The sequence below is a fragment of the Chrysemys picta genome, chromosome 22, assembly GCF_011386835.1.
Source record: "Chrysemys picta bellii isolate R12L10 chromosome 22, ASM1138683v2, whole genome shotgun sequence".
Classification (NCBI taxonomy): Eukaryota; Metazoa; Chordata; order Testudines; family Emydidae; genus Chrysemys; species Chrysemys picta.
Window position 1 is genome coordinate 11,990,086 of NC_088812.1, and position 15,417 is coordinate 12,005,502.

At 65.8% G+C, this 15,417-nt stretch overlaps 1 protein-coding gene across 8 annotated transcripts in view; it reads right to left on the reverse strand.

The window, feature by feature from the left end:
- KMT2D (lysine methyltransferase 2D) overlaps positions 1–15,417 on the reverse strand; it is a 45,333-nt gene that overhangs the window by 22,768 nt on the left and 7,148 nt on the right. For 5 of the 8 annotated variants that reach the window (XM_065575846.1, XM_065575845.1, XM_065575851.1 and 2 more), the window contains exons 5-31: positions 15,148–15,257; positions 14,280–14,442; positions 13,661–13,826; positions 13,229–13,343; positions 12,655–12,809; positions 12,214–12,350; positions 11,612–11,728; positions 10,457–11,430; positions 9,933–10,046; positions 9,210–9,320; positions 8,894–8,998; positions 8,304–8,485; positions 7,756–7,920; positions 6,802–6,911; positions 6,639–6,686; positions 5,561–5,776; positions 4,764–4,907; positions 4,427–4,543; positions 4,070–4,194; positions 3,729–3,918; positions 3,411–3,491; positions 2,562–2,666; positions 1,735–1,899; positions 1,125–1,209; positions 668–912; positions 198–271; positions 35–85 (exon numbers count right to left, since the gene is read on the reverse strand). In XM_065575846.1, the coding sequence (XP_065431918.1) occupies positions 35–85; positions 198–271; positions 668–912; positions 1,125–1,209; positions 1,735–1,899; positions 2,562–2,666; positions 3,411–3,491; positions 3,729–3,918; positions 4,070–4,194; positions 4,427–4,543; positions 4,764–4,907; positions 5,561–5,776; positions 6,639–6,686; positions 6,802–6,911; positions 7,756–7,920; positions 8,304–8,485; positions 8,894–8,998; positions 9,210–9,320; positions 9,933–10,046; positions 10,457–11,430; positions 11,612–11,728; positions 12,214–12,350; positions 12,655–12,809; positions 13,229–13,343; positions 13,661–13,826; positions 14,280–14,442; positions 15,148–15,257 (4,370 nt within the window). The remainder of the gene's footprint in view (positions 1–34; positions 86–197; positions 272–667; positions 913–1,124; positions 1,210–1,734; positions 1,900–2,561; positions 2,667–3,410; positions 3,492–3,728; positions 3,919–4,069; positions 4,195–4,426; positions 4,544–4,763; positions 4,908–5,560; positions 5,777–6,638; positions 6,687–6,801; positions 6,912–7,755; positions 7,921–8,303; positions 8,486–8,893; positions 8,999–9,209; positions 9,321–9,932; positions 10,047–10,456; positions 11,431–11,611; positions 11,729–12,213; positions 12,351–12,654; positions 12,810–13,228; positions 13,344–13,660; positions 13,827–14,279; positions 14,443–15,147; positions 15,258–15,417) is intronic. The other 3 variants (XM_065575850.1, XM_065575849.1, XM_065575848.1) reach the window with 3 other exon arrangements.

Genomic DNA, 15,417 nt, shown 5'->3' on the forward strand with positions numbered 1-15,417 from the left:
GCCCGTGTCCTGAGCACGCTCCCCCGGCACGTACCTTCTGCACCTTGTTGATGCGATGAGCCGCCCGGTTATCTTTGGCCTTTTGCTGCACAAAAAACAAATCAATTCTCAGAGCGAGGCTGAGAGATCCCCCGCGAGCAGGTCGCGCTCGCCGGCCACAGCCCCCAGCGGGGAGCGGGTCCGCCCAGGAGACTCACCAAGTAGGGGGCTTTGTCCGGGGCTGGGACCTTTCTCCAGAGCTTCATGATCTGTTTGCAGCGGCTGGACCAGTCTGGGAGGGGGACAGAGACTGATGTTACAATCGCCCCCAAATCACCAGCTGGCGTCTCTGGAGCATCTGGGGTTTACGTCCCAAGCCCCAGCCGGGTCAGGGCAGGTGGGGGCCATCCCCCCAGCCTGGGCTCCCCAAGATGCATGAGCAGGGGCTTCATGCAGCCAATGGAGCTCACGCCAGAGAGCTCTATGGGTAAAGAACTTCTGAGCCAACGCAGAAATTTCTTGCCAAGAGGACTATGGGTAAGGAACTTCTCCACCGATAGGAGAAAGTGCTCAGTGCCCTCATACCAGAGAGGACTATGGGTAAGAGCCAAGAGATCAAGACAAGCTGGTAACGGAGCACCCCTCCCTCCCCCAGGGGGCATCCAGAGGGGCGAGAGCAGCTGCCTACCTGGGTAATCCTGCTTGAGGCTGGGGAAGTTCATGTTGGCATAGAGGACGGGCGAGATGGTGGACAGTTCGCCCAGCTCCTCGTCCTTCTCCCAGCGCTGTAGGCTCCGCTGGTTGTAGGAGAGCCCATCCCCCTCACCCTCCGTGGTTGGGGTGGTGGGCGTGGAGGGGGTGGTGGCAGCCGAGCTGCTGGCCCAGGGGCTCTCAGGCTCGCAGTGGTCTGGGCTGAAGAAGCCGCTTCTCTCCCTGCACCGGGGAAAAAGCACATGGCTTGAGTCACCAGGGCTGTGGGCAAAGCCCAGGGCACATGCCAGCTGGGACAGATTCCAGCCCCTGGATTGAAGTAGCAGCAGCCCCCAGCTCCTTAGGGACCAGCATTCACCCCATCTCCTGAAGGACCCTGTGCCCTGCCCCTCCCAAGAGCACCAGCACTGCCCGCCTGGCACGCACCAACATACCTGTTATCGAGGAACGGGGACTGGCAGACTCCTGAGTAGGACTCCATGGGGACAGCGGAGGAGAGCGAGCCCAGAGAAACACTCCCTGTGAGGGAAGGCAAACCGTGTAGCAGAAAGCTGGCAGTGTGAGTCAGAGCCGGCCCCCCCAATCCCCAACACCCCCTCCCACCTGCCCCCATGGGGCTCCTAGAGCCAAGCCAGGTGAATGCCTAGCTCCTAAAGAGTCCTAACACCACTCTCCTCCCCCCCCAGGAATCATCCTATTTATTGCACATGGGGAAACTAAGGCACGAGAGGGGTGACCTGCCCACAGATCACATGACACATCTATGCAGAAAAGAGAACCCAGGAGTTGGGTCCCCCAATGCTGTCCTCCAGCCCCTAGATGGTGCTGCCTCTGCTCAAACCAGGCTCCACAGCAAAGGGCTGGAGATGGGATCATACGCCCAGGTTTGCTCTCCTGTGTCCTGCCAGGAGTAACAGACAGCGCCCCCTGCTGGCCCTCCCTTTCGCAACCGGCCCCAGAGGGCAGCCCTTTCACACCAGGAGCTTTTGGAGGGGGGCTGTAATTTATCAGCCACCCTCGCCACGCAGGGGATAGACAGGTCACCTTGCAGGAACGGCCTCTGGGAGAGCTGCGCTCGGTTGGGGTCTCGCCCTCCCATGCCGGCCTCCATCCCTGCCGCCACGCAGTTCAGTTGCTGCTCCCGCTCGGCAGAGCCCAGCACATCCTTGAAGAGCTGCTGGATGTCTTTGCTCTCCATCTTGGGCAATTCTGGGGGCGGAGGAAGATCACCGTGAGCACAGGGCTGTGGAGCTGCACGGCCTTACGCCCCATGTGCGGATCCACCCCGTCCCATTCTCACCACCTGCCGGGGCGAAACCGAGGTACAAGACTTCCCCCACACTGCACGTCAGGAGTCCTGACTCTCGGTCCCCCTAGTCTAACTACTAGACCCCACCCCCTCCGAGAGCCCTTCTGAAGCAGATCAAAAAGCACCCGGTGCAGGCTGAGAAAACAGTCTCACCACCATCCCCTGCTTGGTCGGCAGCTGTTCTGTGCGACAAGCTCCGGGGACTGGTCTCCTCGGATCACCAGGGGCTTCGGCAGAGGGGAGCAAAGGGATCTGACTTGCCCTCCAATCCCTAGGGATCCCTCACAGGACTGAACCACTAGCCTGGGCAAGCCCCTTGCCTTGGGAATAGCCCATGTCACCCTCTGGGGGAGCTGGCACCAGGCTGGCAAGACCCGTTTTGGGCTCCAGTACATGTTTGCTGGGGCCCCACCCCCTCCCATTTCACCCCAGTGACAGACATTTGGGAGGCCCCCTCAGCTTGGGGCCTTGGTTCAACTGTCCCCTTTCCACCCTTCTCGCCAGCCCTGGCTGGCCCCCGCATAGAACCAAGGGAGGTGTGAGGGGTGTCGGGCGGCCTGACCTTCTGTGGGGATCTTGTCAAGGTCGGAGCTCAGGGCACCCTCGCCGGGCGTCGCCGGCTTCTCGCTGTCCCCAGGATCCGGAGAACCTTTCGGCTCCTCTGCCCCTGGGAAACAAACACACACGCCACCACATCACCTCAGCCAGGGGTGTGCCGCTGGATATCTTCCTGCCCCACACAGCCCCCCATACGATGGGGGCAGACATGCCATGGGGATGCCTGGGCCGTGACCCCCACCCCGTCAGGGGTGGGCGTGCCAGGGCCGTGACCCCCACCCCCACCCCGTCAGGGGCAGGGGTGCCTGGGCTGTGGATGACCCCCCTCCCCCCCCCCAGTAACTGGGAGCCCCCGCCTTCAGCACCCTCCCCCCCGAAATGAATAAGATCTGAGGGTGATGTTCTAGGCTACATCTCTATGGCTCCGAAGGTGGGGGAATCACTCTAGGACTCCAAACCATAGAGACTCCAGAGTCCTCCAGGTCTGACCATAGACGCACCTTGCCTAGATAATAGCCCACAGCCATAGAGATGTAGCTAGAGTGGCACAGCTCTATGGCCACGGGCTGGTTGGAGACTACACTCTAGGCAGGATCTCTATGGTCAGGGGAGTTGGTCAACAAGATGGGGAGCTCCAGGCTGGTTGAGGTTATACAAATAAGGTCATGCATATTCAGATATTCAAATAAGAGGGTCACTCTATTTGCATAACCTTTTCAACTCTCTGTACCAGCCTGCCATAGTGCTGAGTCCCATCCCCACAGGGAACACCCCCCAGCCACGGCCCGGACACCAGCCCCCCCCCACAGCCCCTGCTCCCCACCCGCGGGCCAGCCCGGTGGGAGGTGCTCACCTGGGTCCTCAGCCTTCGCTTCCGCCCCTTTCGGGTCCTCCTCTTGGGCCACCAGGGCGCTGCTGTCCATGCTGTCGTCCCCTGGGGGGGGGGGGGTCACAGGAGGGGGACGCTGAGCCAGCACACGGCCCCTCCCTCCGTGACGCCAGCCCCTTGGCTCCTGGCACTACCCACCCCAAGGGATGGCGCTTCCTACACAACCCAGGTGACCATGCCCAGCCCTTCAGATCCCTCACCACCAAGCCAAGTCCCACCAGCCAGCCCTGCCCCCTGCCAGCCTCCACCCAGAAGCCAAGGACATCTCTGCAGCCCCCTTACCTTTCAGATGGGCAGGGGTCTCCTTCCCATCTCCAGGCACCCTCTGGAGTGTTCCGGGCACCCCAGGGTCCACCCTGGGTCTGGGAGCACCCTGGCCAAAGGGGGGGCAGGCAGCTCCATCCCCCACACCCCCTGCGGCCAGCAGGGCCTTCCGGCTCAGGTCCATGAGCGCCTTCCCGAAGAACGCTTCCTGCCGAAGGAGTGGGGAAGGGGATGGGAGGGAGCCAGGGGACATGTACCAGAGTTAACAGAGGAGCCAGACCCCTTCCCCACTCTCCCCTCCCCCTCCGCCCCCAGCAGCGGGAGCTGGCACGCCCCTGTCCTGCCGCAGCCGGGCTTACCTGGAGGTAGGCAGGGAACATATCCTCCAACTTGCTCTTCTTCCTGCCTCGGCGTTTCTTCTTCTCGTCCCCCTCCGTGGTGCCCTGCTCTGCAGCGCCCTCCGCTGGGATCTCCGCCGGCGCCCCTGTGAACAGCAGCTGCTGTTACTTCCGCCCTCCTCAGGAGCCCGGAGACATGGGGCCCTCCTGGAACAAGCCAAGCCTTGGGCGGGGGCTTCCCCATCGCCTCCCCGCCCCCCTCCAGGAGATCCCCAGAACTAAAGCGGAGGGGGGGGGGTGTTCTGTCCCAGCTATACCCCGTGACACCGAGGTTAATGCCAGAGGGCCAGGCGCTGCTTGGGCGCACGTGACTCCTACCGTCCTCCGGGTGCCCCTCGGCGCTCAGCACCTCGCGACATGCCTCCACCAGTGCTGCCGAGCCCTTCTTCAGCCGCGTATGGGACTTCCGCTGCCGCACCATGAACCCACCGATCCCTGGGAGGGGGAGAAAAGAGGAGCGGTGGGCGGTTACAGGGGAAGGCCTCAGCCCTGCTTGGCCGGGGTGGTTTCACTCCACAGAGGCCAGGGCACCCTCCGGCTCCCGCTCTGATGGGCTAGGTCCGGCGGGACGGCTCCGTCAGCCACCACTGACGAGGCTCGGAAGAGCCCAGCCGATTAGCCATCCCCAGCCATGGATCAGCGCAGGAGCACTCACCTGGGCGGTAGGGCTTCCGCTTCCTCTTCTTGCACTCCTCCGAATCCTCCAGCCCCTTCCCCGAGTCCACGTCGGCCCCTCCGTCCCGGTCGGGGCTGGCCGCAGCTTCCAGCTTGATCTCACACTCCATGTGCTCCACGCCCACTGTGCACGGGAGGGGAGGGGACGAGACGTTAGAGCAGGACTCCCCCCATGCCCCCCAGCCCCACTGCGGCGGAGGGAAAGTCAACGGATGATCCAGACTCCCTGAACCTCCCACCCCCTCCTACACCCAGCCCCACACATCGCTAGCCAAGCTGCGCCCCTTCTCCCCATGACACTGCCCCTGGAGGAGCCGGTTCAGCCCATCAGTGAGAGAGGGGGCCCCCCGGGTACTCCTCTCTCTGGTGCATCCTTCCCCCCACCAGCCGTGGGCCCCTGAAAGCCAGCAGCCATCCAGCTGGGCCCAGCAACAGCTTCCCCCCACCCCACCCCACGCAGTTCTTCCCTCCCTCTCACACCTGCACCCCCCCCCCCCAGCACACATGCCCCCCAGCACTAGAGGCTCCCAGCTCCTCTGGACACAGCGTAGGGCCCACCCATCACAGCGCCAACGCCCTCAGCCACCGAGCAGAGACCTGCCGTCCCAGGCACTGCAAGAGCTCTCGGTTCGGTGGGTTCCTGGGTGCTGACCAGGCCTGGCAACGAACCCAGGCGGCCTGGCCCCTCTCCGAGCACAGTCAGGGAGCAGGCACCAGCACACCCGCGTACCGCGCCAGCCGGCGGTGGGGAGCGGGGGCCACGTGAGGGGAGCGCACCTTCACCCTTCAGCAGGTCGTCCCCATCCAGATCCCCGTCCTTCTTCTCGTCCGTGCCCAGGGGGTCGCCCCCCTCCAGGCCCCCCTCCCCATTCAGGGTGCCGAGACGGGTCTTGCGCTGCCTGCGCTTGTGCAGGGGGGACATGGACAGGTTGCGCAGCACGGCCATGCCCGTCTCCGTCAGCCACACGCCTTCGAAGCGGAAATACTGGGGCTCTGCGGGGGGAAGGAGGCAGGGCCAGAGTTAGGAGCGCACACTCTCCAGGCTGGCCTAGTCGCCAGGGTGCTGGACCAGGAGTCAGGATGCCTGGGTTCTATTCCCGGCTCTGCACTGACCCACTGGGAGACCTCAGGCCAGTCCCTGTGCCTCTCTGTGCCCTTCGTCTCGCCCGTTCAGACTGTGAGCTCTTCAAGGCAAGAGACTCCTTGTCCCCCTGCTCCATCTACTGGATTCCACAACACTCCCACGAGCCGGGAACGGAACCCAGGAGGCCTGGCTCCAGCCCTAACCGCTAGACCCCACTCTTCTCCCTGAGCCGGGAACGGAACCCAGGAGTCCTGGCTCCCAGCCCTAACCGCTACACCCCACTCTTCTCCCTGAGCCGGGAACGGAACCCAGGAGTCCTGGCTCCCAGCCCTAACCGCTAGACCCCACTCTTCTCCCTGAGCCGGGAACGGAACCCAGGAGTCCTGGCTCCCAGCCCTAACCGCTAGACCCCACTCTTCTCCCTGAGCCGGGAACGGAACCCAGGAGTCCTGGGTCCCAGCCCTAACCGCTAGACCCCACTCTTCGCCCTGAGCCGGGAACGGAACCCAGGAGTCCTGGCCTCTGCAGCACACCCCTCCCTGGGAAGAAGGTAACACAGCCCTGGCAGGGCTCAGCCCTTCCATGGCAGCTTCTGCCTTCCAGCTGGGAGAGGGACAGACCCTCCTGTGCCCCCCGGGCTGAGGGCCCGGTTCAGCCAGGGGCCCTTCGAGGGGACAGGGCACGGGGCACGTGCTGGAACCCCCCAGTGGGGCAGTGAGTGCAGCTCGATCACACAGGCTGGAGAGCGGGTCCCCTTCCCCACGTGCTTACCCGGCTCCTTGATCTTCACTGGGATAATCTCTGGGGGGGCGACTGGAACTGGGGAGGAAAACACACAGCGGTGAGTCCCCATGGCTCCCTGGCCCACTCCCCCCACCCAGTCCCTCAGGCCCCCCCCCCCCCCCAGCACCTGCCTCCCGGCGCAGGGACCTACCGACTGGCTTGACCACGTAGGGCTGGCAGGAGCTGCAGTCGAAGCCCTCGTCTGCTGCCTGTTCCACCTCCTCCTCCGTGAAGAGATTGTTGCACACAGCATGGAGCCACCTGGGGGGACAGGGATGGGTAAGGGACGGGGCCCGGATCCTCCCCGTGGGGACAGGCGCTTGGCTCAGGAATTCCCTTCGATGCAGGAAGTCGGATCCGCTGGACTGGGCCAGGACGTCAGAGCTCCGCTGCTCCCGGAGGCACCCCCACATTAACCCCGAGCGCCCCAGGGAAGCCTCCCAGCGCCCTGTCCTTGGGACATCACTCTGTCGGGAGGCCCCAGCCCCAAACAGGGAGCTCTTCAGGGACTAGCAACTCTGGTGTCTCGGCTGGACCCCCCTACGGCAAGGTCAGGGCCCCAAGCACAGCCCCATGTGTCCCCCCGAGGCAGAACCCTGCTCCAGATCTTACACACCTTTCTGACCCTAACATTTCCAGAGACCTTTCCAAAAAAAACCCAAATGACCCACCCAAGAGTCTGCAGAGAGCCTGAAACAATAGCTCCTGGAGGCATGAACTGACCTGACTCCTCACAAAGGCTGTTGACTCTGAAACTTAATGGTGCCATGGGTGGCCTATGGAGCAGCGAAGGTGTGTGCCAGTGCGGATTAGATCGAACCCAACAGCCCAAGGAGCAGGGATTAGGAGGGCTGTGTTGTTCATTTGCATATTTCACTGGGAGCTGTCCCAGAATTCCCAGAGGCTGCTCCCAGATCCAGGGACCAGCCAGTGTTTAGGCCCAGACTGCATGAAGCAAGGGGGCTTGGCGCGGGCTCCGGGGGGCAAACACCGGCTGGGATGCCAGACCCCCTGGGAGATGCCATGGCAGCCGTGTGCAGCCCCATGGCTAGCTCCCTCCCACACACACACACCTCCCCCAGGCAGAAAGGGGGCTGGGCCTCACCGGTCGCAGTGCCTGCACTGGATGAGCAGGTCGTCCTCCACGTACTTCACCCGGCAGACGGGGCAGGTGACAAGGCTGGCGCAGGGGGCGCAGTGCGTGTAGTTGTTCTGCCACTCACAGTGGAATCCAGGGGAACCCGCCCCGCACTGCACGCAGCACACGCACCTACCAGAGAGACGGGTCAGCGGCAGCACCACTTCATCCCCTCCATGCCCCCTGGCCCATGCCTCTGACAGCCCCCCACGCACTGCACTCCCCCGCCGGCCTGCCCCTTCCTTCCCTTCCCCCCCCTCCCCGAGAGCCCCCCAGCCACTGCCCATCTCATGCCGCACTGCATCCCCGCCGGCCTGCCCGCCTCCCCCTCATCCCCCCCCATCTCATGCCGCACTGCACGCCCACCTCAGGCCCCACTGCATGCAGAGAGAGATGGATCAAGTCGGGGGTCAGAAGAGGCTCCCCCCACCCTTGGCAAGCCCCACGGCATCGCTGCTGCCCAACAGGCTCCCCCCCTCGCTCAGCTGGGTCGGGGCCCCGGCTCCGGCACTCACCACTTGCACTTCCAGCCGCCCTTGGGCACGGTGTGCAGCGGCGGGTCCAGGCAGTAGGTGTGGTAGCTGATGTCGCAGTCGTCGCAAAGCAACAGGCGCGAGGGGTCCGAGGCCTTTCCGCACACCTCGCAGACGATGCACTCCACGCAGCGCCAGCCCTTCAGCAGCATCACCTTGGTGATCTGGGGAGCACAGCGGGGCTGGCACGGTGAGGGAGCAGGCAGGGGAGCCCCGCCCCCCGCAGGGCTGGCACCAGGAGGGGAACCCCGCCCCCCACAGGGCTGGCACCGGGAGGGGGAGGATCAATGGGCACAGAGGTCACACCCCTGCCCAGGACACCAGACCCAGCTCAGAGCACTTCTGCTGGGGCAGAGAGGAAGGCGTGTCCAAGGCCCAGGCACGCAGCCTACGGGACCTGCCCTAGGGCCCCCAGCCCCAAGCTGGAAGGGGCCCAGCAGCACTGGGGCCCATGTGAAATGGCAGCTGACGGGAGAACCCGGGTGCAGGGGGAAAGCTGCTCCCAAAGGTGCACCAGGGCAGGGGGCCCAGACTGCGGCTTGGGGGATCCAGTGCCTCCCACTCCGCCTTACCTTGCTGTTGACGCAGTAGGGGTGGTAGCACTGGGAGCACTGGGAACAGGCCAGCAAGTGCCCCTCCGCCCCGCGCCCGAAGCTGCCGCACACCACGCACATGTCCTGTCGGGGAGAGACAGATGTCGGGAGGCTGGGCAGAGACACAGAGTCCCCCGGCCGAGCCCAGAACCCGGCTCCCCTGCTCCTCCCCGCCCAGGCCGAGCCCTGAACCCGGCTCCCCCGCTCCTCCCCCCCCCCGGGCCGAGCCCTGAACCCGGCTCTTCTGCTCCCCAGAACCCCCCTCCTTCCCCGTGAGGCCCATCTGCTCCCCCACCTGCATGAGGACGAACTTGTCCGTGTTGGAGAAAAGCACCACGGTGTTCTGCATGGTGTCATCCTCCTCCTCGTCATCCTCCTTGCTGGGGGAGCTGTCGATATCCGCTAGCTGGGGGAGCGGGCGAGACAGGGCGAACACGTCACCGACGGAGCAGGCACGGACCCCCACACCAAGCCGGGCACCCCAGGGCAATGCTCAGTGCCAATCCGGCCAGCTGAGCCAGAGATGGAAGCACCAGGTTCCCCCTGCAAGGCTGGGGAGGGGCCTGGCTTAGACACTGGGGGAGAAGGATGTGACGCAGCACCCCGCAGCCCACGAGGGGAAAGCCCCTGTCCTCCCTCTCTCCCCACCCTAGAGCTCATCAAACCCAGAGCCCCCTGGAGGCATGTCCCCCCCAAGCCAGCCAGTCTTCCCGGCCTGGGATCTGAGCCGGCACCCCCTAGAGGGGAGAGGGCCCCCCATACCCACCAATTCCACCAACTGCCCAATGGAGAGATGCTACCAATTCTGGTTTGAGCCACTGGAGGTTGGGGGGTCAGAGCCCATCAGTACAAGGCTCCTAGGAGTCACTCACCAACCCCAATGCTCCAGATACCGGTAGTGGCCTGGGCCCCCCACAGATCCCACCCTGGGGAGCCAGGGGACCCACAGCAGCCGCTTCCAAGGGCCGGGGGGGGAGGCAACGCAGGGACGCAGAACCCCCCCCCAGCCCAGCCTTACCGCGAGGGTCTCAATGGACGAGGTGGTCGACTTCAGCCGAGCTCGGCCCCGGCCCCGGCCCCCCTGGGTCCCGCCTCGGGGGCGCCTCCTCCCCGGGAAGCTGCTGCTGCGACCCTAGGGCCGAGGGGAGGGGGGGGGTTACAGCAACACCCAGGCTTCCCAGAGCCAGGGGACCTGCTCCAGCCGGAACGGCCCCCTGCCCACTCCAGGGGCACCAGGAGATGGCACAGCCCCCGGGACTCGTGGGCGGGCCGGGACCCAAAGGGGCTACCCCTCTTCCCCCTTGTCTCCACCCGGCACCTCAGCAAAACGGCCAGCAGGGGATGGCACTGACAGCTGGGGGGGGGGTGCAGGGAACAGCCTGACTCAGCTTGGCAGGGGGTGGCGCACAGCTTGTGGTGAAGGGTTGCCCAGAGCCAGGCCCGATCCCAGCAGGGACAGCGAGAGAGCCCCCATCCTGGTGCCCCCGCCACGCCCTGTTCCCACGCCCCCCCTTGCCTGCCCGTGCCCCAGTCCCCCCTTACCTGTTTGACGCGGGAGCGCCCCGGCGAGCTGCGCCGACGCCCCTTCTCCCCCTCGCCCTTGGCCCCAGCGCCTGGCTCGAAGAGCAGCGAGTCGTCCGTCTCGGCCAGCGAGTCGGTGCAGTGGGGCAGGGAGCCGGCGTCGTCCTTCTGCAGGCTGTCAGTGGAGGTCATGCCCAGCTCCATGGAGAGCGAGCCCCCGCCCTCGGGGTCCGGAGAGCCCAGCAGGGGCTCCGAGCCGGGGAAGCTGCTCCTGGTGTCGCCCTGGCTCAGGTTGGAGATCTCGTTGACGATGTCTGACTTGATGAGGGTGGGACGGGGCCGCAGGATGGGGGGCTCGGGGCCCACTTCCTCCCCACGCTCCAGCAGCTTCCCGCCCGTCCCATACACCTCCATCGGGGTGGCTGGGCCCAGCTCCTCGGGCTCCAGCAGCATGGGGGACCCCTTAGGCTCGCTGGTGAAGCTGACCGGGGTCTGGCTGGACTCAGGGTCCCCCCGGCCCCGGCTCTCCTCCAGCCCGTCCTCACTCAGTGGGGGAGAGCCCCTCCCCCCGGCCCCTGCCTGCTCCAGCCCGGCAGCAGTCTCCTCCTCTTCCTCCCCCGCCAAGCCTGGGAACGGCCCCAGGGCCACAGCTGGGGTGGGCTGGGCGCCATCCTCCGCAGGGCTGGCCAGGGACCCCGCCTCGCCCCCTGCCGTGTCCATCCCCTCCTCCTCCCCACACTCCATCGCTTCCCTGGGCTGCGAGGGGCCCAGCTGGGGAGCAGGGGAGCCCGGCAGGGGGGCTGCGGGGGGCGTCTCTGTCCGGGGTGGGGAGGCGGCAGCAGGCGCCTTTTCCATGGGGGGCTGGGGGCTGCCCGCAGGCTCCAGCAGGGCCGCAGTGATGGCAGGGGGCCCCGCTGGCTGCTCGGGGGCCGGTTCCTCTTTGGCATCCGGTGGCCGCTCCTCGGGGCAGGCGGGCGACGTGGCAACGGGGGGGTCTGGGGAGAGAATCAAGGGCGACGGTCACTCTCGTGGGGGTGCAGAGCCCCCAGCCCCCAGAGGGTTAACAGCGCCCTACTTCATTGGTCGGCTCGGAGCCTCCCAAGCAGAGGGCCCATCTCCCAGAATGGCAGAGCTCGCAGACCCACCCCCAGGGGGGTTCATGGGGCACCCCCTCACCTGGGGGGGCTGGGGGTTCAGGGGCCGTCTCGGGGGGTATCGGCTCTGTCGCCTCGTCCTTGGCAGGTGCTGCCGGGCCTGGCGCCTCCTCCGGCTCCTCCTCCTCTGGAGCGGGACCTGGGGGACAGGACAGCTGGTTGTGGGCGGGCAGGAGGGGGAGACCCCACCTCGCCCACTCCCCAAATGCAGCGCCCAGCACCCGCAGGCCAAGCAGCGCCACCTAGTGCCTCCTGGCAGGCAGCGCAGGGCCACTGGGCTCTGCCTGGGCTCCCACCCCCTCCCTCAGGGATGGGGGCGCAGCCTGGGGGACACGCAAACACCCCACTTGCCCCACGTTCCCTGGGCTCTCCCAAGCTCCAGCCTCTCTGCAGGGCCACCCAGACAGAAGCAAATACGACCGCTGGCTTAAAGAAGGGGAGAAACTGAGGCACAGGGGGAGGGACGGGCCCAAGGTCCCGCAGCAGGTCAGTGCTGGAGCTGGGAATAGAAGCCAGGGCCCTTCCTCCCAGCTGTGGTGAAGAGGCTGATGGAAACTTGTGGCACCAAGTAGCCAGGGCCCCCCCAGTGCTGTGGGGCCGGCGTGGGGTGGGGCATGCGCTCACCTAGTGGTTTGGCTTCACACTCCGCGGGCATCTCTTCCTGGGGCACGGCCCCATCCGGCTGCGGGTGCTTCTGCTGCCCTTGACACGCCAGGCAGGTGGAACCCCCTGCCATGTCGCTGCCATCCGGGGGCAAGGGCCTGGGGGGATGAGCCACATAAGGACTGTCTGAGAGCCCCTGACCCATCCGGCCGGCCAGAGATGCTGTGAGGATCCTCCCCCCTCCCCGGGTCCCCACACTGGGGCTGCAGCTAGAACACACTCTGGACCCAAAACCACCCACCCGGAGGTGCCCACGGCCCCTCCCCTGGCACCTGCTGCACTGGGCTGAGCAGCTTATAACTGGGGGGGCGGGGAGGGCTATCCAGCACAGCCAGGCCCAGACCCTCCTGCCCCCCTGCAGGACCCCCACGCACTTCCAAGGGGACCCCCTTTGCAACTCACTTCTGGCAGCTCTGGCAGCGCCGCGCGGCATCGGTGCCTCCCGCCGCGTTCCGGTGCCGCTGACACCCTTCACACACCGAGTAGTTCTCATACCAGTGGCACCCGGGGTCGAGCGCCGCTGGCCGTGACCCACAGTCAGAGCACACCCGGCAGTTCTGCAGGGAGACAGACAGTCAGGGGGGCAGAGAATGGGACACGGGGCCTTCCCCCTCTAGGGGGCAGTGGATCTGATCTGACCCCAAGGCAGGGGTCAGGGCTGGCTGGCTCAGTGGGGTGGGGAATGGGGCATTTCCCCTCTGGGTGGCACCCGCTCTGACCAGGCCCCAGGGCAGGAGTGGGGGACTGGCTGGCTCAGGGTCGGTGCTGTGCAGGGATTTCCTCCCCTTGGATTATGGGGGAGGTGGGCCTGGGGGTCCTGGTCCCTCCCCCGGGGGCGCTGGCATCAGGTGAAGCAAAGCAGGGCCAGCTCCGTGGGACGAGCTGCCAGGGCCCCGGAGCAGATGCCACCCTGGCCGTCGGCCGGGCCCAGCCTCCCCGGGGCGCCCCCTGCAGGCGATGCAGGTGTGGAGCCCACCTTGCACTTCCAGGAGTCCGTGGGAAGGCTCTCAATGGCCGGCTTCAAGCAGAACGTGTGGTAGCCCTTGTCACAGGCCTCGCACACCAGCATCATGGAGTCCGCGCCGGGCTGTCTGCAGGGAAGACGCTGCTGTCAGACAAGCCCCAGGCCCCTCACAGCTCTCTGGAGAGAGCAACGCTGAGGATAGAACCCAGGAGTCCGGACTCCCAGCCCCCCGCCTCTAACCCACTAGACTCCCCTCCCCGAGCTGGGCATAGAACCCAGGAGTCCTGGCTCCCAGGCCCTGTCCTTGCTGTAACCCACTACACCCCACTCCTCTCAAAGAGCTGGGGATAGAACCCAGGAGTCCTGGCTCCCAGCCCACCCTCCCCAGACCAGGAAGGCTGGTGCGGGTCACACAGGGCCCGTACCCGGGGTTTTGCCACCTACCTGCATGTTTGGCAGACTTTGCACTCGGGACACTGCCAGCCAGAGCGCTTGCGTGGCGTGACGGGGACGTCCAGGCAGGTGCCGTGGTAGTGCAGCCCACAGCTGGTGCAGAAGAGCAGGTCGCGCAGGTCCCCCGGCCCGTCGCAAACCATGCATCGCGAGTCCTCTGGGCGTGGGGGGCAGGGAGTCAGGGAAACAAACCCTCCTGCACCCACACTGCCCGGGATGCCCAGCCTCTCCCTCTCCCCTCAAAGCCCTGTGCCATAGACCCTGCCCACCCTCTAGGGCTTCCCCCTGGCTAGCAGCATCCTCAGCCCCCCCACAACACACCCTCCCCCTCAAGGATCTCACACCACCTCACCGACATCCATCACAGCAGTGACAGATCCAGGAAGAGAACCCAGAAGTCCTGGCTCCCAGCCCCTTCCCACCCACTCTAACCACTAGACACCATTCCCCTATCTGAGTCCTGGCTCCCAGCCCCCTGCTCTAACCACTAGACCCCACTCCTCCAGCTCCTTAAGCCTCCCATTATCCCCTCCAAAACTCCACCAACCCAGTGGCAGAGGTGCCCCCAAGCAGCCCCTGTCCCTGCCCTTCTTCACGGGGCGGCACCTACCCATCTGCACTGCCTCGGTCACGTGCTCCGGGCACAGGAGCCGGAGGGTTTTCATGGACTGGAAGGAGCCGCTGGCCGCCGCGCACGGGAAGTGGTAGTGCCGCACACACCCCTCCGAGTGGCACTGAATGGTAGCACCCATCCTCTGACAGTGTTCACATTTCTGAAAGCAGCAGGGACCCCAGCCCGGGTTAGAGATGCGGATGGATGGACGCTGCCGCAGCTTGGCTCCGCCGGGGCAATCCCCAAGAGCCCACCAGCCCCCACATGCGGCCACCTCTGGGGTGAGGTGCGGCAGCTGCTTAGCGCTATGAAGCAACATGAGGCAAGGATCCCTCATCTGGGGCTGAGATGCAGCCACCTCTGGGGTGGGACAGAGCAGCTGCTCGCACAGTGATCGCTCACGCAGCACAGATACGCAGACACCCCCAGAGGGAAGCAGGGCACCTGATTAACAGCCTGGCAGTTTAGGACAGGAAGTGAAGGAGAAGCCCTTAGCGGGGCGCAGCCTGTGGGTGGGAAATCAGGGAGGTAAATGCAAACACCCCTTTGGTGTTTGCCCAGGAGGCCAGGGTTCGTGTTGAGAGCCCCAGGGGCAGGGCCTCACTTTTACACCTCTTATGGGGGCAGTGCCTGTGGCAGCATCGGGACCCCTGCGCTGGCAAAGGGGAATGTCCCGTTCCCCCACTCCGTCCCTTCCTCAGAGCTCTCCCCTCCGGAGGGGCAAACACTGGCTCCACTCTGATTAGCCAGACACCCCACATGAGCGCAGCCCAATGGGTCGCCTACCCCCACCACAGCCGCCCCAATGCCGGGGGCCCACAGGCCCTCCTTCCCCTTCCCATTTGCTCGCCCCCCACCCCCTCACCTGCGAGATCCCTGAGAAAACAGCTTTGTCCACGTCGCTCAGCCCGGCTCCGGCCTGCCGCTGCACCCCCGCCGACCAGGCAGCACACCAGTGGTGGGCCCAGCAGTGCCCTGCGAGGGGAGGCAAGGTGTTAAGGGGGGGAGGGTCGGGGGAGGAGCCCCCCCATCCTTCTCCAGAACTCTGCCAGTGAGTGGGGAGCCCTCCACAGAGACATCTCGGGACCCCACGGAGGGGGCACAAAGCGCCTGAAAAGGAAGGAGACACCCGAGC